General features: G+C 37.1%; 1 protein-coding gene across 2 annotated transcripts in view; it reads right to left on the bottom strand.

Moving 5' to 3' along the window:
• The window catches only part of LOC140200331 (ephrin-B2-like), a 50,550-nt gene that overhangs the window by 22,479 nt on the left and 3,082 nt on the right, over positions 1 to 24,989 (bottom strand). For both annotated transcript variants that reach the window (XM_072263513.1, XM_072263514.1), the window contains exon 2: positions 4,132 to 4,415. In XM_072263513.1, coding sequence (XP_072119614.1) covers positions 4,132 to 4,415 — 284 coding nt within the window. The remainder of the gene's footprint in view (positions 1 to 4,131; positions 4,416 to 24,989) is intronic.

Raw genomic sequence — 24,989 nt, 5'->3', positions numbered from 1 at the left:
GCCTATATGAGGGTCAGCAGGTTTTTCTTCATGCTGTAGTATTGTCAGCCATTGCTTTCACATGGCTCTGAGTTCAGAAGCTGCAAGTTCAATTTCACTCCAGAAATCAGAGCAGCTATCTTTCAGGTGAGATGTCAGACCAATGTTCTTTCTGGGAACTTTCATTTAAGAGGCAATCATTGAAAAAGAACAGGCAAATTCTTCCCAATATCCAAGCCAATGCACCCAGAACCAATAGCCATTGATTAGTTATGGATGTGGGGTTTTGCTGTGTACAGTAAATTAATTGGGACACATCAGAACCAGTACATTTTGGCCCAATTTAGTGGCTGCCCTAATTAGCCAAATTTTCATTTCATAGTTAAAAAGGTACTTTAAAAAGGCAAACTATCATCTAACTGTGTAAAAAAAATGTTTTTAAATGAAGTACAGAACAAGTTAGAACACTACCAATACTACTACAGTACTACAAAACTGAGTTAGTTCTCTATAGTTATCGACGGATGATGCAATTGTCATAATACACTGCTGTGTTCTTTTGATTGACTGTAAATGAATAAAATCAGTGCATCATCCAGTGCAGACAGTGGATGCCTTCAATAAATTTTTGACCACTACATCCACCAAATTTTCATTTTCAATTGTGACATTAAAAGTGATTGTCAAACCTTCAAATTCTTTGTAATAATGAAATGGTTTTCACTCCTGGCCATTTCTACCACTTCCAAACGTGAATGCTTGACATTGCAGTGAGCAAAACAGTTCTCAGTTGTCTTACTGCTTATTTCTCTCCAACTATGCGACCAAAATCACTGCTTTTTTTTTAAAAACACAAGCTCACACAACTATTTTAAAACACTATTTAAAACCTACTCATTCTAAGCATGCTGTAGTGTCTAACGGCCATGCAAGTCTGACACTGTTAGAAACTATTTAGCAACAGTCTCCTGCCCCAATTAAGTGGCATAGAGTCCCAAATAAATTATGAGACTGCTGGCTACTTTCTCGATGAGTTTTTGTTGTCTCAAATAAGCGGCTGTCGTGATTAACCGATGGACCAATTATCCAGAATGCACGAAATTAATTGCAGCAAATAGCCAACATTACAACAGTAAGTACTCTTCAACTAGCTATAAGTTGTTTTGTTAATGTCCTGACACTGAACATGTCTTTCCTTCTGCGTTTTCTCATTTTTGCACTTAGTTTTCAGATGCACTGGCAGACATCAATCTAATTAATATCACTGAATTTCAAATGCAGTAAATTACATTAAAATCTACTTACAAGAACAATTTAATTAATACCTAGATTGTTTCTATTATTAAGTGTTAATGAACTTTGTGTTAGCACAACAATTTCTACTTAAAGTTTTCTGGCCATTCTTAATAAAAGTTCCTGTTGTAAGCCTCCCATTAGGCCAAATGAGCAGTCTGCACATCATGTAAAGGACAACGCTATCATATTTCGGCCCAAAGGTATGCTTTTAAATCTTCTTACGTGTAAGACAATAGCTTCAAGTTTCATCTTGTTGAATGCCAAAACCTCTGTTTCTGAGACAAATTTAGGATTATTTCTCATAATTTTTGGAGAAGTTTTGGATGGTTTGCTCTTGCCAGAAGCCATCACCAAGATTCAAATTTTAGAGTCGGGCATAACTCCCAGGTTTGGCTTTTTGCAGCCACTTGGACATATCTAATGAAGTCAGACACTATCAGACACCACATTTACAGAGAACACTTCAGAACACTGAATGCTGTCATAGCGAGTAATCATAATCCAACTGTAAACTGAACTAATGAGATTTACTTGTTGACCCAAAACATTTGCATATTCTCTCATTTCTAGCCCCCAAGTCAGAAGCACGTCCTACCAGAGAACAAAAGAATTGCAAATTAAGTAGGTGCACTAACGACAAGACTGGGCGACTCCAAAGGAAATTTTCGTAGTTTTACCCTTTTTTTGCAAGCCGTAAACAAGTCCGACCAAGCTTTTCAAACCTACTTGCTATATAATTGTTTTATATACAAATTTATAATTGATTGGAAAAACAGATGAAACTCACCAGCATGGGAATTCATACACACAATATCCACTACAGCCTGAGAATGCTTCTGCGCTATTAATAGACATGCAGAATGATACAAAATACATCCATATCCAACTCTTCATGGCTTCATTCTAATTAAAGCTGTATGGTCATTCATTTAATATTGAATCCTGACTAGAGTTGCTGATTAGAAGAAATGGGAGAAAATCTGAACTCAACTCCCTGAAATGAAAATAACTCAGATATCATTGTATCATTCTATCTAACAGAATTCTTACTATTCATTTTCTTAAAAGAATCTCTATGGCCAAGTACAGATTAATTGGGAAACTGAGGAAAACTCTTACAAATTGTCAATTTCTTTCTAATGCACATCATGTATTGCTTTACAATTTTTACACTGTTTTAGCAAGCAGCTAAATAGATGTACAAAAACAGCCTGTGGAGAAATAGCTAACTCTAGCAACCACTTCAAAGCTTCTGAATGAAACATTTTTGCAACTGAGAATCTTATGCAGACAATTAAGGAAATATGCAAACAAATATGGATTTTCATTCTTTTCATTCATATATTGCCATGCCAATTTATTGTACTTTATAGTAAATTGCTTTTGTTTACAGATTTCTTGTATTAGTATGTTAATTCCCTTTGTACTCAATATCTGTTAGACTTTTTAAAAAAATTGCCAAGACCCAAGGCCATAATTAGGCTTTTCCTTTACAATTAGAGACTGAATTGCAGACAGCAATTCTAGTCACATTTTAAGGAGGAATGAAATTCAGTGTGCAACATTTCCCTGCCAAGACTTCCGTTTACACCTTTAAGTGATTAACGTGTGTTATACACTGCCATCCATCTTGGTTCTGTTTGCCTATTTTAGTCCTTTGGGTACAAGGAAATCACCCCTTTTATCTTTCAAGTTTATATAAATCCAGAGAGCTATTAAGTCAACATGAATTGCAGAAGGAAAATTGCAGCTGGTTCCACAGAAAGGCAGCTTCCTGTTTTAGAGCAGGACAGTATGAGGGGTTGACAGAGGCAAAAGAGTTCAAATGAATGTGCTCGGGAACGAAAAAGAATATAGTGAAAACAAACATATCAGAAACCTTAAAGTTTCCTTATTTTGCTGAGGTGATAATTTTGCTGGCATTTGCTGGCCAGCAGCTTTCAGCTTAAATGTCGCCAAGTTTTGGGATTCACACACATGCACAGCAGTCCAATCTTACTGGCTAAACCCACTGCCAATGTCCTGGAGGTATTCCCCTGCTCAACTCCATATGGAGCCCAATGGTAGGACAAGAGCCTGCAGAAATGTCCCAGATAACAGAAGGCCTGCACATGCCTTTCATTTGAATGGAAATTGAAAGTTGTAGGAAAGAAAGTTGAGAATTAGGGTATGTTATCTCACATCTTTATTTTTAGCGTTTAAGTGTTTAAAACTATTATAAGTGTTTTCAGTTGATTTACTTTTTAAATGGCCTTAATTATTTCATTTGTAAATATTTTTCGGTGACCCATTAGTGACAAGCTTGGATACTTTGACATACAGCAAAGCTAGGAGCACGAGCCTGCTATTAGTCAGACTTTTCAGGACCTTTCTTGAACATGTTTATGCTGGCCCACCCACGCCACCCTGGGGTTCTGTTTAAATGCCTGTCACTGCTCAACTCCAAATCCATCCAGACCAAGAGAATCTGCTTTCTGGGTACAGGGAATTGGGGAAACAGGTAGATTTGCTGGCCACGGGCTCCATCTAGCAACGTCTAGATTGAAATTGTTGAAAAAGATTAGTTGAATTTTCTCACATTCTAGCTAACATTTATCTCTCAAACATCACTAAAGAGGATTTACTGGTATTTCAGAGCCTTTGATGTGTGTAAATTAGCTGACATACTTGCTCCACTGTGTTACAGCCATGACTACACTTCAAATGAACTTCACTCACTCTCAGCATTTCCTGATCTCCCAGTGACTTGAACAGATCTGAAGTTCTTTTTAAGCATTTCTTTTTGCCTTCCGTGACTGCAGTTCATTTCTTTTTGCTGTACTCAAAGAAAAAAATACATTAAATGGCAATACTTACAAATAATGTAGTAGTCCTCATACTTCTTGAATTCCAATCCCCAGAGGTTAGGGCTGAACTCCTGAAACTTTATGGTAAACTTGACATCTTGATCTGGCTTGTTGCAATTGAGTAATGGTGTGGGGCTGGGCACAGCGTTGCAGTTGTCTGCCTGATCTTTTGACACCATGTACAGTTTGAAGTATTCATACTGTCCAGTGATCCTGGAATCCACCTTAGGGCAGATAATATCTAGTTTGTCTCCTATCTGTGGGTACATCACCAGTCCTTTGCTAGGTAGAAATCTGAGAACAAAACACAAGTGAGGAACGCGTAAGTAAATAGACATCACATGCCAAAGTACACAAATATTCAGATTCACGCTATTTTTTCCAGGAAGCTGCAACTTGGTACGTACTGGCTGCAAAAACATTTCATTTGATAAAATATCAAAGGAACATCTTTTCTCATTGATCCTTCCCTGTTGGACAACTTCCCTTATAAACTATCAACTTCATGAACCTGTTCTAAGATGATAACTTTCAAAAAATAAATGCCCACTGCTCATTTCTAATTTTCATATTGCTGTTTTAAAATATGAAAATATTATAATTTAGAATTAAAATTATTATTTTTTCCTTTGACATCATGACAGGTTCCCTGTATAATGGAAGGCAAGCTTAAGATACATAATTAGCTGGATATCTTTGGTTAGAACAGGAGACGAGATCGCTGTTCATAATTAAATTATTTCATTGAAATATTCAACCCAAGAGGATTTTATAAATTGCAATAAAGGCCCTGTGTTCTACAAATTGTTTTATTCAGAGAAGTACATCCAGTTTTGCAGGTTGATTTGTCTTGGGGATGTATGCCCATAAATTTCATTTGTTGCATTGTATGTATACACCATCACTAATCCTTGAACTTGGTTGTATTTGCTCCGGTTGATACCCAGAATCAGCTCCTTAAACTTGCAGCTGCAGCTACAACACCCCAAGGCCGAGATCCAAGTGTCTTTGGTTAGTTGCTGTGTAACCATTTACCAGCTTCATGGGGCAAAGTGTCTTTGCCCCATTAAACTGGTAAATGGTCTTTGCCCCATGAAGCCGGTAAGTGGTTACAGAGAAACTAAACAAAGCAACACACGACTGAACTCTGAAGCACATAGGAGCAACTTACCAGGGAGAAAAATGGGTACTAGTTCGTCATGTTTTAATTAAGCTCTCTTATATATTTATTTGCAAATCAAGGGATTTTCTGAAGGGAACCTTAAAGGATTCACCTCCTTTAATCTATCTGCAGTCAGCTTTAGAGAGAACACCATCAACAGTGTATGACAAACTGTTTGCTGTTTTCTGAATCATTAATTTTACACAATTTCAAATTTCACTCTGTGACATCGTATTTCAAATAAAGCCTGAATTTGGATGTACTTTTATTTCTGATACCTTCTCCAATTTTACAAATCCCAGTTTTATTTCAAATGTGCCCTACTTTTGCCTCCCCGATTTCCACCGTCCAATCACCGATGGCTTACCTTAAGATTGCAACTTCGCCCCTTCCCAACTTCTGCATCCTTATCCTCATTTCTTTGATTAAGATTTCCTAATATTTCTGTTTGCAATTCAGAATCTATACACAGTGTAAAGTGCCTTTCTATGTTTTATTTTTCTCCAGCAGGGGCTCCCAGCCTTTTTACTGCCACAGAGCAGTAACACAAAGCAAGGTGTCCATGCACCCCAGGTTGGGACCCCTGCTATAGGTGCAATTTTTGTTCGGACCGTGCATGAGCTGGAACATTGTACTACGTCTCAAATGCCACCTTCTAGGGATAATACTGAATGTGCATTGGCCAATGATACCTTCCACCACCTTGCTTTGTTGGGACAGCTGCAATTGGTGAAAACATCATTGTTTAAAAGCAGCTCCTCATTTTGTTTTATAATGCTTTGGGAAGCCCCAACCACAGAGACGTGCTGCTTGCCCAGGTGAAATCCTTGTCTCTGGCATATTGTTTCTGGATATAATCACTCTGTCTAAACCCATCAGAAACTACTTAGTGCAGGTTTCTGTTGATCACTGAAAATATACAATGCTGTTTGCTCAGTTCAAGTATGATTTTTACTTTTATATTTTTGCATCCACTTAAGTCCTTCTTCTGTGAAATCATCCACTAAAATCATGACATTTCATGAATTAATTTTCATTTTGGAACTAAACTGGAACTAGCTTTAGGATATTTAGGAATTAGCTTTAGATATTATTACCAAATATATTTGGCCAAAATCATTGCTGTTGATCATTTACAAAGAAATTAAAGTTATAATCTCTGTCGGATAAAATTGCACTGAATTTCCACACATTTGAAACTAGTTTCAGTGAGAAAGGGGAATGCCTGACTCAATACAAAATGAAGATATTCTGGTGCATTGATAAATACAGTGAACACAGTAACTATATCACGTGGGAGGCTCATTTTGCCAAGTACATGGGAGATTCACTAATTCATTAACGTTATGCTCTGTAACACCTCTAATTATTCCTATAGCTTGATACAATACGACACTTTATGTGGAAGAAATAATCTACTCTTCTCCAGGTCAGTTTCTGAAAAGATGATAGAACTCACATGCTGATAGAAAGCAAACCACTGACAGCACTTTACAATATGGATGAATCTATTTGACCAATTATATTTGGCTAATGGTATTTTTTGACGTCTGAGTTAGCAAAATAAAAAAGTGGTATTCTAACTGCGTAGAATATACCGCATTGAGTTATCAGCACTACCTTGATCAGAAATATGGAAACAACATGGTAGTGTAGCGGGTGGTGTGACACTATTACGGCATGGTAGTGTAGTGGTTAGTGTGACACTACTACAGCATGGTAGTGTAGTGGCTAGTGTGACACTACTACGGCATGGTAGTGTAGTGGGAGGTGTGACACTATTACAGCATAGTAGTGTAGTGGTTTGTGTGACACTATTATGACATGGTAGTGTAGTGGTTAGTGTGACACTATTGCGGCTCGGGGTGTTCCGAAGTTCACAGTTCAATTCCAGCACTGTCTTGTAAGGAGTCTCTGTACGACCTCCCCATGGTATGTGTGGGTTTTCTCTGGGTGCTCTGGTTTCCTCCCACAGATCAAAGGCATACAGGGTAGGCTAACTGGTCATTGTAGTTTTTCCAGTGATTAGGTTAGTGTTAGCTGGGTTTGTTGGGGATTTGTTGGCGACAGAGAGGCTCTCTCCATGCTGTATCACTAAGTAAAATAAATAAAATGAGAAAAGCAGGAAGCAGCCTGTAAACATTTCGAATACAGTCATGGGCTGTTTAAATCCAATTTATTCAATAACACTGAAGACTGTTAATTCTAATAACAAGCACAGTAAAAATAAATTATAATCAGTAGCAGTGCAAAAGATTTTCTTACCCATTTGTAAACATCATTTTTCCCTCCAATACTCCATCAAGACTTAGATTACATAGATTGTCAATAGTATAATGGCAAATCAAAAATCTAGCCAGCTGCACTGCTCAAAGAAACTCATATACAAAAGGAATTCTGGGATGTGTTAGCCTAAAAATCAGAGTGAGGAAGTTCTGATCTGTCCATACCTGCCTTTGGCCCTGATTATATTCCTGGTTCCAGGTGGGAGCATGGGGCTGCAGTGACGGTGCTAAGGGTTTACTTATAAAGCTTACAAATTTCTGTAAGAATTCACCTCAACTCCTTTAACTGGATCACAGTTACTGTATCATTCATTGATACACACATATATCCAAAAAGCACATTAACAGGATTACATCTGCACTTACCAAACTTCTACATTGCCTTCATTCATTGATACACACACATATCCAGAAGCACACTATTTTATATTTATCCATATTTTATCATTCTTGGTTTACTATTTTGCTGACAAGTTTTTCTAGCAAGCAAGTGATTCCATGGATTGTCAACGTTTGACATTTTACACATGAATTCTGGGATTAAAACCAAACTGAAGAGATCTGCCTAGCAGTCTCTTGCCTCTACTGAAAATAAAGTGGCATGTGATACAGCTTGGACACACTTAACCTAGTCACAGGGACATGGAACTAAGAGCTGGCACACACTGGCAATAAATTGCCAACTGGCAAACTTAAGAAAACAAAATGCACAACCGACTATGGAAAGTGTCAAATACATGCTCATAAAGTAGGAAGTGCTCTTTATATGTTAAAGACATTACTGAGGCACAGGAATTACATCCACTCAAACATGACGAATACAAACCCAGGTAAAGTGTTCTACAATTCTCACAGTGACTGATGCAAAACAATTGCCAAAATATTAACATACTGACAAGTTTGTTAATAGTTAAAATCCTAATGCCAAAATTTAAACTGTCATTATAAGTAGAAGGTTAGAATCTTATATGACGTTCATACTACACTAGCAAAGTGGTCACTGGCACTAATTAAGCTAATTTACAGACAACCATGCTTCCAAAAGAGAACTAGCCTACAGTTTACCTTACCAAACAACGGATTCTAGCATTAGATTTCATTGGTCTGCAAGACAGCAGCCACACGGCAAAGGACAATATGAGTTAAAAGAGAAAACAAAACCAGCCTTCAAAGACAGGGTGGTAATGATCTGGATTCTTTGGTTGCAAGATTTAGATTTCGACCAGATCGTAATTTCATTGGAAATCATGTGAGATATAGTTTAATGGGGCATTACAGTCCACTGTATGCTGGACAAACTTAATGCCCGTCTACAGTGTGTTAATCTTACTTGCTATTATCCATCTTCTCATTTCCTATCCAAGAACCTGTCCAAATACCTTTAAAGGTTTCCAACAGCATTTGTCTCCAGTGTTTCTTTGGGCAGCTCATTCCATATATGCAACACTTCTGTGTGAAAAACTTAACCTTCAGATCTGCACTCACACAACAGCATGAATATTTTACTCCTTAACGGAGAATTTCTGGGTACAAAGAGAATAAGAATTGAGTAAGGGAGTTGGGATTAGCCAAGTCTGAATAATACCATTCTCATCCTATACTGGAAAATTCAAAAAAAATCATTAATGGAAATGTTTTTTTGGATTGTTAATATCTGATTGTCAACTTAGATTTTTTTCTGAGCTTAATAGACCCTTCAAATCTACTTATTAGTGCAATTGTACAAGTGTTTGGTCCTTGGACAGTAACCAAATAACTTTCTACGTCCCTGATCTTGCTTCCAATTGCTTCAGTTGAATTTTTTGACAGACCACCACTTTCTAGGGGCTTAACAAGTGCAATCACTTATTTAGTGAACTTGTAGCATTATTATATTGACTTTGTATTAATGCAAGACTTGTATTTGATTACTAGTCTGTTGGAGGCTTTATTTTAAATAATATATAGTCAACACAGTCCCTTTGACTCCCACTAGATGTCTTTAATTGTTAAGACCGTTTTAAAGGATTTGATGCATTTGGTAGTTTGCAATATCATTTTAAAAGAAGGCACCACTGTTGACCTTACAGCCTAAATTGTGTACAAACCAATTATTAGTGAAAATTGTCCTCGTTTAATTCTGACCACAACAAATGAAGATTGATCAGTGAATCTGACGTACGCGGGAGATTGTTTCACCCAGTAACATCACCCATTTGTGATCAGCAACCTGTCAACATGTGATTTGACTTGAACAATCACAATCTGTTATAGTTACTTAAGACGGAAATGTAAAAGCCAATTACATCTTAGAGTTTCCTGGTGACAGTCCAGCCACAAATCAGAACACTCATTCTCACACGCTACAAGCTTAAAAAATACATTTCTGGTCATCTTATTTCTCGTTCCTAGCAAAATTATAATTTAGTCTGCCTGTTTGCTTTCAAGATGCTTTGAAATATTCAAGTTGAACACAGCAATTACTTTTAGTTGATTTAATCAAATTGACAAATTTGTCTATGGCAAAAAGAAAATCCATAATTATTATGTCCGTTTTCTTTAGAATCTTAGATGAAGTGAATTTAGTTGTAGAATTAGTTGATAAAACAGCTAGTGTTCTTGCAGGAAATTAACACAGATTCACAACTACCAGGACTGAGTTGTGCTCAACTGTGAATACCCTGAACAGATACCAGAAAATGTACAATATCCTTCCTGATATTTCACTTGTTATGCATTTACATTCAAGGAGGTCAGATGCATTCTCTTTAATGTAGCCAATAGATACCTCAGCACTGATCCTAGTAGGCAGAGTATGCATAGTTTGTATTAGTGACAAGCAAGCAGTACACTAGATGATCAGCAGCTCTAAAAGCTGTTCAACGCAGGTTTATGAACTGTACTTGCAATGGGCAATTATTACACATGAGCACAGATGGTTCTGATTAGCAATAAAGCCTCAAACTTAATGGCTCAGGCTTTGTTACGAGCTAGCAGCAAAATAACGTTGTAAAGTTTATCATCAATTATTTTTTTAAATGAGGAAATTTAAGAATTTTATATAGGTTTCTAAAATATGTGAGTGCCTACTTCACTGTCACTCAGTGAAAAGGTGTTTAAAGAAAGGACGACATTATTTATTTGTACATGACCGGTATGGAAATACAGCAGTTTGATTACTTCAAACCATAATTGTCTTTTACTAATGAAAAACCTTAACAGTTATTTCTGTGTTCTCCTTGCTCTAGACCAAGGTCCGCAGGCCCATTTTCACAGCTGATAAATAATCTGCAATATCTTAGTGAAAAGTGCAGGCAATTTGAGCTCAAGTACAGATTGGCAAACAATGCAGCATCTTCTTTGGCATACATTTCCATTTGTATCAGTCCAGCTGTCTCCAAGCTGCGTACAAGTCCAGAGAATTGAGGTCCATTTCACTCGTCCATGTAGAAAACTCACAGACTGTAAATTTCAGTTATTTCCCGATTTAAAACCAAATGTCCTCACTTCTGCTTTGCAGACTCATGGTTCTGATATCACACTAACTTACCATTTCTTTCTCCTAAATTTAGATTTACAGGCCATGTACATATTACATTTCCAACTTTCATTGCTGTGCAATTAAACAGAACCCACAAAGAACTTCACTGACAGCAGTAAACATTTGGAAGAGTGATAGGATCCAATTCTAAAAAGGTTAGAACCAAACTTTTTTCCAATGCTAGCAGTATATTAATGCATTCCACTCATATTCACTGTTTGACTAAATTGTAAAACTGTTCTATGAAATATCCATGACAGCAAATTTTTGAAAATAGTTTTGAAATGTGCATAAATTGAGAAAATAATAAGATAAAGCAATAAAGTGCAACACATGTCATTTCTGTTATAAGCTATGTCTATCAAAACCAGAATAGAACCCACAGATACAAATTTCTCAGCAGTGGTTAGTATCTCACGGTAGTCATGTTCTCAGATATCCTTTTGGCCAAAGGCCAATTGAAAAGGCGCTGGAAACTATTTTTTGAGAGAACCCAACCGAATTCTTTCACTTACCACGATAAAAGACTTCAACAGGTACATTTGGAGCTTTCAAAGCCACTGCTTTGATGTAAAAGACTTACAGACCTTGTACAAAACAAGAATCTGAAGTTATATTGGCTATCTTCCCAGTTTTTGTTCTCTCGCTCCTTTTGTTTGCTCCAGTTTGTAAGAACTGAGCTGACAAAGGTGAAACAAAATAGAACGGTTTAAAATAGAGTCCCATCAACCCAACTGCCACTCAAAACTGCTCCAGAAAGCTGAAGCAGATTGCTTGGGGGTTGTGATAAGGACACAGTTGTTCTGAAATAAATCTGACATTCCACAGTGAAGGTCTGACCCATGCAAGCTAATTGCTATCAAATCAAATAAAAATATGTAGCTGTTTACAAGTAGAACAGAAAGATGCTTTCTTACAATCCTTGTGGACATGCAAACAATTCCAAATAAGCTTTAATGTGATTTCCTTTTTTTTAAAAAAAAGCAACTCAATATTCTAGAGCTAGGATTTTAGTGAAAATATTCTGCAGGCATACAATCAGCCTACTGAGCTGATGGGAAAAGGATGGGGACATGATTTGAGGACTCTGTTCCTACAAGTCTGGCAGAGGTCCCAAGCCCTAGACTGTAAAGTGGTGGTTGCTGAAATGGCTCTGTGTTTACGTTGTTGAGTTATGATACAATTACTTCATGCATCAACTATCAACAGTTAGAATACAAATTAAGTTCCAGTGATGAGACAAAAAGACCTCAAAATCCAAAATAATGCACTTATACAAATCATTTATACAAATTAATATTACAACAGGATTTCTTCAGCACATCAAAACCCAAATGGGGTGAAGGAAATCAAATTTATTACACACTGAGATAAGCAGAGGCATTACTCTGCCTAAAATCCTGCAGATGCTTTCTTAATTTGATCTACCAAACTAAGCTGTTTATTCTAGTGTGCTCATCAGGTTAAGAAAGAACAAATGCTTGGAATTCACAAGGGTGGGGGGTTCTACTCTCCAAAGTTAGTGTTTGATACAATTTGTTCTTGATGTTAATGTATTTGAATAACCTAATGACACATAAAACAAAGTTTGAATCATAATTGCTATTTTGACTTTAAACAGGTAAACTTTCCCTTTGGTGCAAACAACATTATTTTTTCTTTATAGTGTCAATGAGTTAAAAATAATGACTATGATCTTCTTTCAAATAGCATACTGGCCAAATTACATTGAATTAGATTACTTCAGATTTTGGACATTGTACATGCCAAGTTTAATTGCTTTATTACTGATAACATGCTGATGCTATCAACTCAAATTATACACACATAGCATCTGCAAATCACCTGCTTTGGTTACAAAGGGCCATCGAGATAGCACTGATGTATATAATGTTATCTCCATTGTTTCCTCAACAGGATCACAGAGTGATACTATAGAATAATATATCTAATGAAGATAATCAAACAAAGCCTGGGGAGCAGTCTATTGATAACTATTTTAACCTTTGCAGTTGGGCTGTTCAAAGATTATGACACTTTCAAACTGCCCTGCTAAAATATGTCCACTTCAAGAAGTAAAATTAGTTATTCTTTATAGTTTGCTCCCTATAGCAAGTTTAATACCATGTGAGCTGCCCCTGACCAAATGCAGTCAATAAGGTTAATAAAATCTGGACAAGATTTTCTCAGATAGGGAAAGATGTTATAATGCTTTCAGGAAACAAACTGAATAAAAGGAAGATTTGACACCAATGATTTCAGATTAAAAATGGATTTAGGGAAAGGTTCTACAGTGGATGATCAGTTAACGCAGAAGGAATTCATCCAATTCATAATACGTACTCCTCTGGAACACTGTAATCTTAACTGTTAATATCTATAATGTTTAAAGGAGAGTTCCAAATAATTGTTGTCTGGGTGCTATTGAGCAGGAAAGTATCACTAATTCTGTTCCAGAAGTAAGCTGTCTTCAACATTAAATCAACCATAAACACTTCACTAACAGTCTTAATAACAAATGCTTAGAAGTTTTCTTCTGCTTAATTTTATACTTCCTTTGGAAAATAATGTCTGATTTGCAGTTACGGAACTAAATCAAAAGCTAAGTCTCCATCTACATCTGTGATAATAATTTGTCAGAAAATCTCTGGTGAAATCTACTTACTCTGTAATTTTCAATGACACTTTCCTGATTGTTCTAATAAAATCACTTCACAAGTGATTTTCACAATGGCATAGTGTTTTCTGTTAGGTTGATTTTTCAAAAAAAAGAGCAGCATCAGAAAGGCTGAGCAAAGACAATACCACCTGTTAGCACTTTCTTGTCAGATTCCAACATTATCCTCAAACCTCTACACTTTAGTACAACAATCAAACGGAGAACTTAAGTCTTCTCGTTTGCACAATGGTTACAGAAATTGCTTTTTGGGTTTTGCTTCAAACTGCTCTAATTAAAAGGTACATTCACAGAATAGTCTGAACAACTTTCTTTATATATAACAAAATGGTATAGTTATTTCTTCGAGATTGATTTGTTAAGAAATTTAGAAGTGTTCTGATTCTAACTTAGTGTTTCATTATTTGATAAACAGCTGAGCTGTACTATAGTTTCCAACTTTGATCCTTTCTCTGCATGTCTGTTATTCTTAACTGAGTGTGATTAAGCCTTTATAATTATTTTTCAGAGTCCCTGAGTCTGGGATGGAGTAAAATTAGCCACTGCCCACACTGCCTGATGATCAATGGGCCAGGGTAGATTGATTTCTCCCCCCAACTTACCTTCAAGGCTCACAGAAAAATAATCTCAGAAGAGTTAAAAGTACCAAGGGAATAAGCAAAGAGAAATGAATATTGGGGGAATAAGAACTACTTGTGTTTCTTAATTTTTTTCTTAATACTTCCATGGTGACCAAGAAAACCAAAGTTGTCAAAAGGACTGCGATAAGTTTCATGCACAGACACTATTTAAAACTTTCTTGTAAACGTGAATATTCATGTAAATAAATTCTGTGATTGTTTAAAAAATCTTATTCTGCAAACCTCTATCCAACTGACACAAGATTGGATCATCTTACAGATAAACTCATTAGCAGCCAATACAACAGTAGCTATTCCTTCCCAAAGCACAGCTGTATTTCCTTTATTTTCTCCAAAGCTTCTTATGATTAAACAAGGGACAAAACTTAAGCAATATCAAAAGGACATTTTTTCTTCCACAGAGATTGCATGCACTTCCTGAACTTCAAAATCTATTTGCTACAGAATTTAAATATATTTTATGAACGATGATATGACTGACATCTGCTACTTCATTTAATCTTTCTCCTCATTTCCTGAGACAGCTGGATGTACTTTTTAGGATCATAGGGGGAAATTATTGGTTTGAATACCAAAGATCAGTGCAGTTCAGTCAGGGGGGGGGAGCAATACTTGGAGGGCGTAGTTAACAGAGCAGCACAGGCTGTTTATCTTTGCCATTCTCATGGAAGGACAGACCAAACCCTGAGCCTGAAAGATAGCTGCATCAAAAGCACTGTGTTTTCCTTTCTGATAACCTCAGTCCCACCAATTCTCCGATGTTCTGTTGATACTCAGCATGCATCTCCCTGTGGCATAAACAGATGAAAGAAACAATCTCAAAGTGAGCTTAAGCCAACAGAATAGCTACTGCTGGGCCAGGAGAAGAAAATAAAGTCTCTGTACTAACCCATATTACAAGCTAGAGGTTCAGGCATATGGAACTTCAATAAAGCAGTAAATTAAATCTACCTTTATTTATATATTACACACATTGAATGAACAAGGACTGAGCAGCTTTTCTTTACCATCCTTCAGCACAAGCCAGAAAACACAAGCCCTTTATATACCCTAATCCTAACATCCCCTTACAGAGCAAAATGCAACTGAACACCACTTCCCTCCCTTCCCTTTCAAATCACAGTGTTAGATGTGTCATTTTGGACATGAACTATATGTTGCCTTGGCAACACGAGTTCCCACTTATACTTTGTACACAAAATGGTTGCATCACCTTACTGTTTATCCGGATGGAATGGGCTGGTGCTTTTCTTTTGGAAAAAAAACATGTGCTGGCAGACCTGATTTCTGCTAGGACTAAATTTCCATATTCTATCTATGCTTTACAACACTAGTTTAGTTTCAACATAAATATTTTATTGTCAAATAACTTGGTTCAATGTCATATTAAATACAAGACTCTATTACAACTTTCTCTTTAATTCTACTCCACATTTAAGTTTTCCTGAAGAAACACACAAATGCATCTACAAGGAAACATACAATGTGTCAAACAATTCACGTCTATATCAACGTAGGGAAGATGAATGTAAAATTTAGAAATGATGACTGATCAGTAATTTCTTTTCTGCTCTATTTCCAGGATTTGACCTTTGAATTATGGAAGCTGTATCAAGGATCTTGGTGATCGTACGGATGACTTACAGTGGACTGAAAAGCTTGAGCATGTAGACATCAAGAAAGGGGATGTACAGGAGATTTTGGAAAGATCAAGTTGGACAAGTCACCGGGCCTAGACGAAATGTACCCCAGACTACTGTGGGAGGTGAAGGAGGAGATTGCTCAGCCTCTGGCAATGATCTTTGCATCATCAATGAGGATGGGAGAGGTTCCGGAGGATTGGAGGGTTGTGGATGTTGTTCCCTTATTCAAGATAGGGAGTAGAGATAGCCCAGGAAATTATAGACCAGTGAGTCTTACATCAGTGATTGGTAAGTTGATGGAGAAGATCCTGAGAGGCAGGATTTATGAACATTTGGAGAGGTATAATATGATTAGGGATAGTCAGCATGGATTTGTCAAAGGCAGATCATGCCTTACGAGCCTGATTGAATTTTCTGAGGATGTGACTAAACACATTGATGAAGGTAGAGCTGTAGATATAATGTATATGGATTTTAGCAAGGCATTTGATAAGGTACCCCATGCAAGGCTCATTGAGAAAGTAAGGAGGCATGGGATCCAAGGGGATTTTATTTTGTGGATCCGGAAGTGGCTAGCCCACAGAAGGCAAAAAGTGGTTGTAGACAAGTCATATTCTGCATGGAGGCTGGTAACCAGTGGTGTACCTCAGGGATCTGTTCTAGGACCCTTACTCTTTGTGATTTTTATAAATGACCTGGATGAGGAAGTGGAGGGATGGGTTAGTAAATTTGCAGATGACACAATGGGTGGGGATGTTGTGGATAGTTTGGAGGACTGTCAGAGGTTATAGTGGGACATCAACAGGATGCAAAACTGGGCTGAGAAGTAGCAGATTGAGTTCAACCCAGATAGTGTGAGGTGCTTCATTTTGGTAGGTCAAATATGATGGCAGAATATAGTATTAATGGTAAGTCTCTTGGCAGTGTGGAGGATCAGAGGGATCTTGGGGTCTGAGTCCATAGGACACTCAAAGCTGCTGTGCGGGTTGACTCCGTGGTTAAGAAGGCATATGGTGCATTGGCCTTCATCAACCGTGGGATTGAGTTTAAGAGCCAAGAGGTAATATTGCAGCTATATAGGAAACTGGTCAGGCCCGACTTGGAGTTCTGGTCGCCTCACTACAGGAAGGATGTGGAAACTATAGAGAGGGTCCAGAGGAGATATACAAGGATGTTGCCTGGATTGGGGAGCATGCCTTATGAGAATAGGTTGAGTGAACTCAGCCTTATCTCCTTGGAGTGACGGAGGATGAGAGGTGACCTGATAGAGATGTATAAGATGATGAGAGGCATTGATCGTGTGGATAGTGGAGGGTTTTTCCTAGGGCTGAAATGGCTAACATGAGAGAGCACAGTTTTAAGGTGCTTGGAAGTAGGTGCAGAGGAGATGGCAGTGGTAAATTGTTGGTTTTTTTTTTAAACACGCAGAGAGTGGTGAGTGCGTGGAATGGGTTGCCAGCGACGGTGGTGGAAGCGGATACCATAGGGTCTTTTCAGAGACTCCTGGATAGGTAAATGGAGCTCAGGAAAATAGAGGTCTATAGGTAAACCAAGGTAATTTCTAAAGTAAGTACATGTTTGGCACAGCATTGTGCTGTACGGTAGGTTTTATATGTTTCTATGTATGCAGTTATATTTTAGTCAAACATTTCTCAGTTTTGTTTCAATACGTCATAGAAGGGAAAATAAAGTACATCGGCAGGGACTGCGGGGCGAATTATTACTATTTTTTTCCCAGATTCTTAATATGCTTCTGCAACAATTCTTCTACTGTACAAGGCTTGTAGATAAATATTTGGTTTGAAATACAGACTTTCAACAAAATGTTTAATACACACATGGATAATCAAGAATCGCCAGTTTATGAAGACTCAGCTGTCATTCCCAAAGAGTTCCTGTTGTTTATCACTCATGCACAAAATGATTCAACATCAAAAGGCAGTTTTAGCCAAATCTAAATTCAACAATGAAGCTACTGAAGTTGCACTTTCCTTTGTTCTCTTCTCCTTTGTCAGCTGAAACAAAATTATATGATGTTCTGCACCCATACAAGTACTGTCTGCATTCCTTCAGTATTACACAATCAGAACCAACCCTGATGCATAAATTATAGGCAAACCTCGTCAATAAAAAGTTGACTAACAAGTTCTCCTTTTCAACAGGGCTCTGTGCATGAACTTAAATTTGATTAATTTAATGGGATACTTTACTATATATTAATTTCATACATTCAGATGACAGACTCTTTCATAGGGTCAGGGTTTGTGCCAGAAGGAACTACCTGGTGCAACAACCCAAGACAGCTCAATAGACAAACTTCATCAATCAACAGGTTGTTGGGGACAGCTCAATATACATGCAGATGACATCTAGTGCAGTAAGCAGATTGGTGCAGTTAACTTTCCATGACTGATCTCAGGTTAGGTAGGTTGACAAATGTGTTTTCATATTTGCCAACATTAAAATTCCTCAGGGGTTAAACATAAGGGTGGGGGTACAATGCCTAGAAACAGGCTTCTCTTGTTTTTTTGCTTTAAGATAACTATGTTCTATATTCCCATGCAGTCTGACAGAGGACATGGGACAAAATCCACTGCAAGGAAGCTTTAGTTTAGCAAGTACAGGGCTGTTTGTCATACCTTTTTAATTAGTATTCATGACTACTTATAACACTTCTTACTGATGCCTATGTACAGTACTTTGTAGCAATTTATTTTTATCAAATTATTGCCTTCATAGCAGTACAATAATTTAAGTTTCTCCTGACAGTAACACATCAACCTGATTTTAACAAGCACAACTTTCAAAATACAACGTAAATCACTGCAGAATGGAAAACCTGCCATTCTTTTATATATAGTTAGGAGTAGGCTAACCAAGACTCTTAAGCATGCACTACCATTCAATAAAATCACACCTGATCTTATTGTAATCTAACTCTGCTTTTCCATCAAGTCACTGGGTACTTCTGGGTTTTTGTTTTAAAAAATATTCTTTGAGGAATAAAGTTCCAAACACTCACAGCCTCCGAAGTGGGAAAAAAAACTTCTCAACTCCGTTTTAAATGTGCGAGTCCTTGATTTTAACATGATGCTAATTCTGCATTCTCTCATCAGACAAAGTATCTTCACCACATTTATCGCATCAGGAGTCTCTGGCACCTTTTATGTTTCCATGGAGTCCCTCTCACTCCAAGTTCAAAAGGATACCTGTCCATGAAGACCATTGTCACGTGCCCATTCACCTTGCCCAGTGAACCACTCGTACCTTAAGCAACTTTTTAATGAAGCAAAGTAACGACATTTGATGAAGAGAAAGAGATTGGGTACAGAAGTCATTAGCACTCAGGAACTAGAACTTTCATTTAATTAAAACCTCAAAGAAAGGAACCTTCTCAAGTAACTAGAAACATGTGCGTCAAACACTTTCAATTTTAAAAAAAATTGATATATCCCAGACCAGCTGATTTATTTTACTGATTTTACATCTCCATTCATAAAGAGATTATCTGTAAATTGCAGAATTAGGATGTAGCTTTTCAATTTAGTCACATGCTTAAGTAAACTATCTTTAAGTGCAGACCTTGATAATCTAATCTTTGCCCAGTGGGACCCTGGTTCTCTCCCTCCCGACCCTGTAGCACAGAGCAAACTGCAACATCTCATTGCTCTACCTGTGCCATGTTGTGTCCTTACTTACTTAGCCAAACCCCCAGAGCCCAAGAGCACAAAAATATTTTATTGCAGAGTAGCTAAACATAAAACAGGTAGGAATGAATCATCTGGTCTGCGTGAGGTAGCGGACTGTGAACTGAGAACACATTCATTGACAAAACCAAAACAGTATTTTATTCTGCCACTGAGAAACCACATCAGAACACAACACACTCTAGTTGAATCAGGGTTTCCCAACCTTTGTGCTGTGAACCCTACCATTAACTGAGTGTCCATGGGCCACTGAATTATACCCATCGACGTAAAAGGACTCAACAGCACAGATACTAATGTGTCTTCAAACTGCAAGCCGAATCGCCTGTCATCCAAAAACTATACCCTTTGTAAAGTGTTGTGCTTCTTAATGAAGTACAGTAAATTTCCTAACCATTTGGGTTATGTGAGCAGAGTCCACTGACCCAACACCAGTGTAGATGTGTCTGTTTCTCATGTTCTAGCTGCCTTAACAGCTGCTGCTGCTTGCTCATTGCTCTGATACCCATCAAAAGAAAAAGGCTGGATAGTCCAAAATACAAGCCAGCCTTTTATTTCTTGACGGTTAGGTTTACAATCATATAAACAGGGCCATGCCCTGAATCTAACTCTTATCACGAGTGATAGGGCTGTTACCTCTCTACTTCATTATTTGATTTGAACAAATAGGCTGAAATAACATCTACTCAGCATTGATACATGTGAAAATCATCTTATCTCTGAATTTTCATCAGACTTGGTAAAAGTAAAACAAAATTCAACAGAAAAAAATCAATTTTTACAGCATTCTCTTCACACACTTCTCATGACAGAAATTTTGAAGGAAGAAATTTCATAACTTAAAGAATTAAGTCAGATCAGAAGTGTTATCAGAACATCTCCTCTCAAAACTCTCACTAAGAAGCTGATACAAAGACAGGCAGTTTAACACTTCATGTCTACACTGCTGTTGGAAAATACCAAGCCTGATTACCTCAGCACCACTTGTCTATACTAACTCCATATTCTCTTGATGCCTTAATTTCTATAAATCTTTTCAGCTCATTTTTCAACATACTTGCCTTCAAAGCATGCTACCATTCCTAAAATAACCTCCGATTTAACATATTTTCATTTCAAGAAATTGTGAATAACTGCTACAGTCCTTTTGATCGATCATAATTAAATGATTTTGTCACTGAGCTTTCTTTGTTCATCTACTTCCTGGACACAGCGATCTGCAACAGGAACACATTTTGCAGTAAAGGAAACTTATTTCAAAGGGAAAATGAAAGAATATTTCTTGATAATAGACGTTGCCTCTTTATTATCATTCCCCATCATGGAGAGGATATTCAAGGCACAATAGAATTTATAGAATGACAGCAGAAATGAAAGCTAATGTATGAAAAATAGCAGCCTTTCTCCTTGGGACTGAGAAGATGAAATAGAGAATCTAACAGAGACAATGAATTACAAAGGTTTTGTGAGGAAACAATCTTTTAACTGACTGGTGAATGGATAACAAGGAGGAGCCACCTTACCTAAATAATATTTTAACAGATAGTTATTGGAACATGGATAGCCTTCTTATGATAACCATTGAAACAGAGGTCATAACATCGGTTGTCAGGGAATAGGACGAGAAAAGAAAGTAATCAAAGGATATGAAGAACAGGCACAGAAATTAGATAAGGATAAATGGGTTACCAACAAGATCCATTCCTAACTCTGTCTTTAAGTCGAATTTGTAGGTAAGTCGGAACAGGTACATCCGGTTCTTATTTAGTGTCAGTTAGTCAAATGTTTGTAGGTCCTTTCAGGTATTTTTTCCCCAAAATAAGCCAGTCTTGTCTACATTAAATATTTGGTCTGGCAAATAACCTTCCTGTTCAATAACTTTTTTCAACATTTCATGAAAATCACTTGCAGCACTTAAATCGACACTCGCTGCTTCACCTTGCACTTTAATATTATTTAAATTTGCCCTCACTTTGAACCAACCCCTTCTTGCAACAAATTCTTCATCACAATCACCTTCACTTGCTGCACCTGCAGCTTTTAAATAACTGAAAAGGCTTAGAGCCTTTTCTTGCATTAAAGTAAGGCTAATAGGCATATTACGCTGATTTTGATAGTCTAACCAAATTATCAATAGCCTTTCCATTTCAATAATTAAACCACTGTGTTGCTTAGTAATAATTGTAGCTTTCATCAGGTCACGGCCTTTCACATGCTCCATTATTCTCACTTTATCCATTAAAATTGTTCCGATCGTTGACCAACTGTAGCCTAACGCTTTTCCAATGACTGATGGCGTTCCACCTCTTTCCGATCGCTTTATTACTTCCACTTTATTTTCAGTCATGATCGTTTTCCTTTTCTTTGATGCATCACCAACACTTGCATCGGATTTACGCTTTGGAGGCATGGTTACAAGGGTAAATAAGAGAAAAATTTAAGCCAAATACAAAGTTACACACTCAACACAGTGTTAACGGCAACGTGATCTGACTTAAAATGGCCGATGGCGTTCTCCTTCATCAAGCCGACAAACCACTGAAGCCGCTCAATGTTCTCAAATTTTTAATATAATGGACTTTCTGGCAGTCCGTTCATAAGTACGAGTTGCCCATAAGTCGGACGTTCTTACCCCAGGGACTTACTGTATACAATTACATATTATATATATAGTTCTATAATCCATTCTACCAATACAGTCAGTACATTTCAGAACATTAACACAAGTGAATGGAATAACTATTTTTAAGCATAGCTGAAAGGACAGAAATAAAATTCAAATCTTTGTGGCTTTGTATGGACAACAACTTGCCATCACATTCATGCCTTTTTTTGTATATCAGAAAACTTTTTTTTGGTGCATGCCTGTCAGGAAAAAAATAATTGCCATATGTTCTAGAAAATGGTGAAGACTTTGCCCATTTCTCGACCAGGCAGCAGTTGTAAAAATAAGTAATTGAATGGCACAGGACTTCTGCTTAGGGACAGCTTTGGGAGCAGCACTCACTAAAACACCCTACATGTTATTGTTCTTTACTTTCAACTCACATTGAGCACTTAATAATATTGGTGCTCATGAATTAGTGAATCTATAACCTTACCGCTATGATATATCAATTCAATTTACAAAGGAATATGGCTTAAATGAGAAAATAGGTGGGGGTGAAATTAACAGTTTGTCATAAACCCTCATGTGTAAAATTTTAAAAAATTGATGCAAAGGAAGATTTGTTTAACTTTATGCATGCTGTTCTACTATGTTATTAAGTAAACCACCAGATCACAGTGTGGGCTGGAAGTGAGAAACGTATTTTTTATCCTTTGGAGTTCCACAAAAGTTACAGATTTTACCAGCTAACAGACAATAACTTTATTATAGTTCCATCAGCACCACTGAGTCTGAATCCTGAAATTTCTTACTCAGCAGCACCTTGAGGATAATAAAACAGTCAGCACTGTAGCAGTTCAGGGGGAGTCTCAACAACACCCTAGGGATGGGTAGTAAATGCCGGTCTTGACAGGTCCCAAAAAATGAATTTTAAAAACTGTTTTTTAAATAGTGGATTTACCAAGATTGATCAGCGAGTTTATTTAGATTGATACTTGCTTTCACTACACTAGAACCACTTGATTAATATCTCAGCAAGTGAGCAAAACTGCTCCACTCTCTCCTCACCTGTGAGTGAACAGGCAATGAAGCAATTCTTGAGCAAATGTGCCATCTAAAACAATGTGTCTATGAGCAGGATGCTCATTAATCTCAACATGCTGCACGAATATTCTCTGATGAGAGTTCAATGCATCAACCCAATGAGGTGTAGCAAATGATCAGCTCCTTGAAATGCATGAGAACACTCTCTGACACATCCGAAAACAGACATGGCACATCCTTGTCAGGCAGGTTAAAAAGTCCAGTAAACTGCCACACTTGTACCTTAGGAAAAAATATAAACTCCAAAAGAAAGTTTGTATGCCCTTTAGTTTGCAGTCTCTCATTAGACATTTCTTGGAGGTTTCATTCTTTGATTTCCCATCTCCTACCAGACTAATAAACTACCACATTCATCTTTACGAATAAATCAGATTACTAAAATAAAAGAGATTATTTCAAGGCTCCAAAATATTTCTTCTAAATTGCTAGGACAGTGTCCAGATTACTTCTCAATTCTATGAGATTCTGGGGCAAAGCTGGAGGGTTATCTCCTATAAATGTTATATAAATTAACTGGTTAACAATGATTATCTTTGACCAATACAATGCACCGCTCAATGTCTCCATACTGAACACAACAATATTTCCCATGCGCAATCAGGCGCAACATTATTCAGATTCTGACTGTATTATTCAATCAGAGTGTGGATTATTCCAAACTGTTGTCACAACTATGGCAAAACATATTACAGCAGTCAACTTCACCTACAAACTTTGGAAAATATAGTTTTAGAAAATCTAGAAAATATCAAAATAAACCACAATGAAGAAATCAAGGCTCCCATCAGCTACTCATGGAGAAGTCTTTGTGGTTTGGCTGTTTTAAGCATCTAAAGAGTGACCTCTGTAGGACTTGGCGAGATTATGTGATAAGTTAAAAGCTAAACTTCAGAAACAATCATCTGCCTTCTGATATACATCTTCCTTAATTTTTTTTACAAAAAGGGTTCTAGATTTTTCTTTATTTGGTAACTGGTGCCACAATTTCGGTATTTCTTGAATAGAAATATTAGAAAATGTAAAACTTGACAAAGTACGAGTTTAATTTTCATTTTTGCAAACTGATATGAGCGGCGTCACCTATACCTAATGTCACTATGCTTCTTACAGTGTACGCTTGAGCTTCCTGAACTAAAAGTGGATATCCAGATAGGTTAGAACATGGATATTTAACAGCAAATACTAATACAAGCTACATTTTGAATTTTGTAAGTACAATACAAAAAGGCTTGCTGAATGTCCCTTGCACACTTCAGAAAAAAACCTTACTTGCAATGATTTGTGGCTTATTTCTTTTAAAAAGGGAACTGAGAATGTTATCTGGTTATCACAATCCCATTTTGTTGTGTTAGGCCCACACAACGGTCTGCTACATTCATTATAGACTTTTTAATTATCTGAACTGTTCCAAATCTAGCTGAAATCTCACAGGCTGTCCCAAAACGTAGCAACTGAAAAACAAAGTATTGGCTGACTCAAGCAGTTTCTGCACCAGCTTGGTCGTATTTGTCTTTTTAACGA

The sequence above is a fragment of the Mobula birostris genome, chromosome 7 (assembly GCF_030028105.1).
Source record: "Mobula birostris isolate sMobBir1 chromosome 7, sMobBir1.hap1, whole genome shotgun sequence".
Lineage (NCBI taxonomy): Eukaryota > Metazoa > Chordata > Chondrichthyes > Myliobatiformes > Myliobatidae > Mobula > Mobula birostris.
The sequence above is the reverse complement of the archived record's forward strand: the minus strand, read 5'-3'. Positions and strand labels throughout refer to the sequence as shown.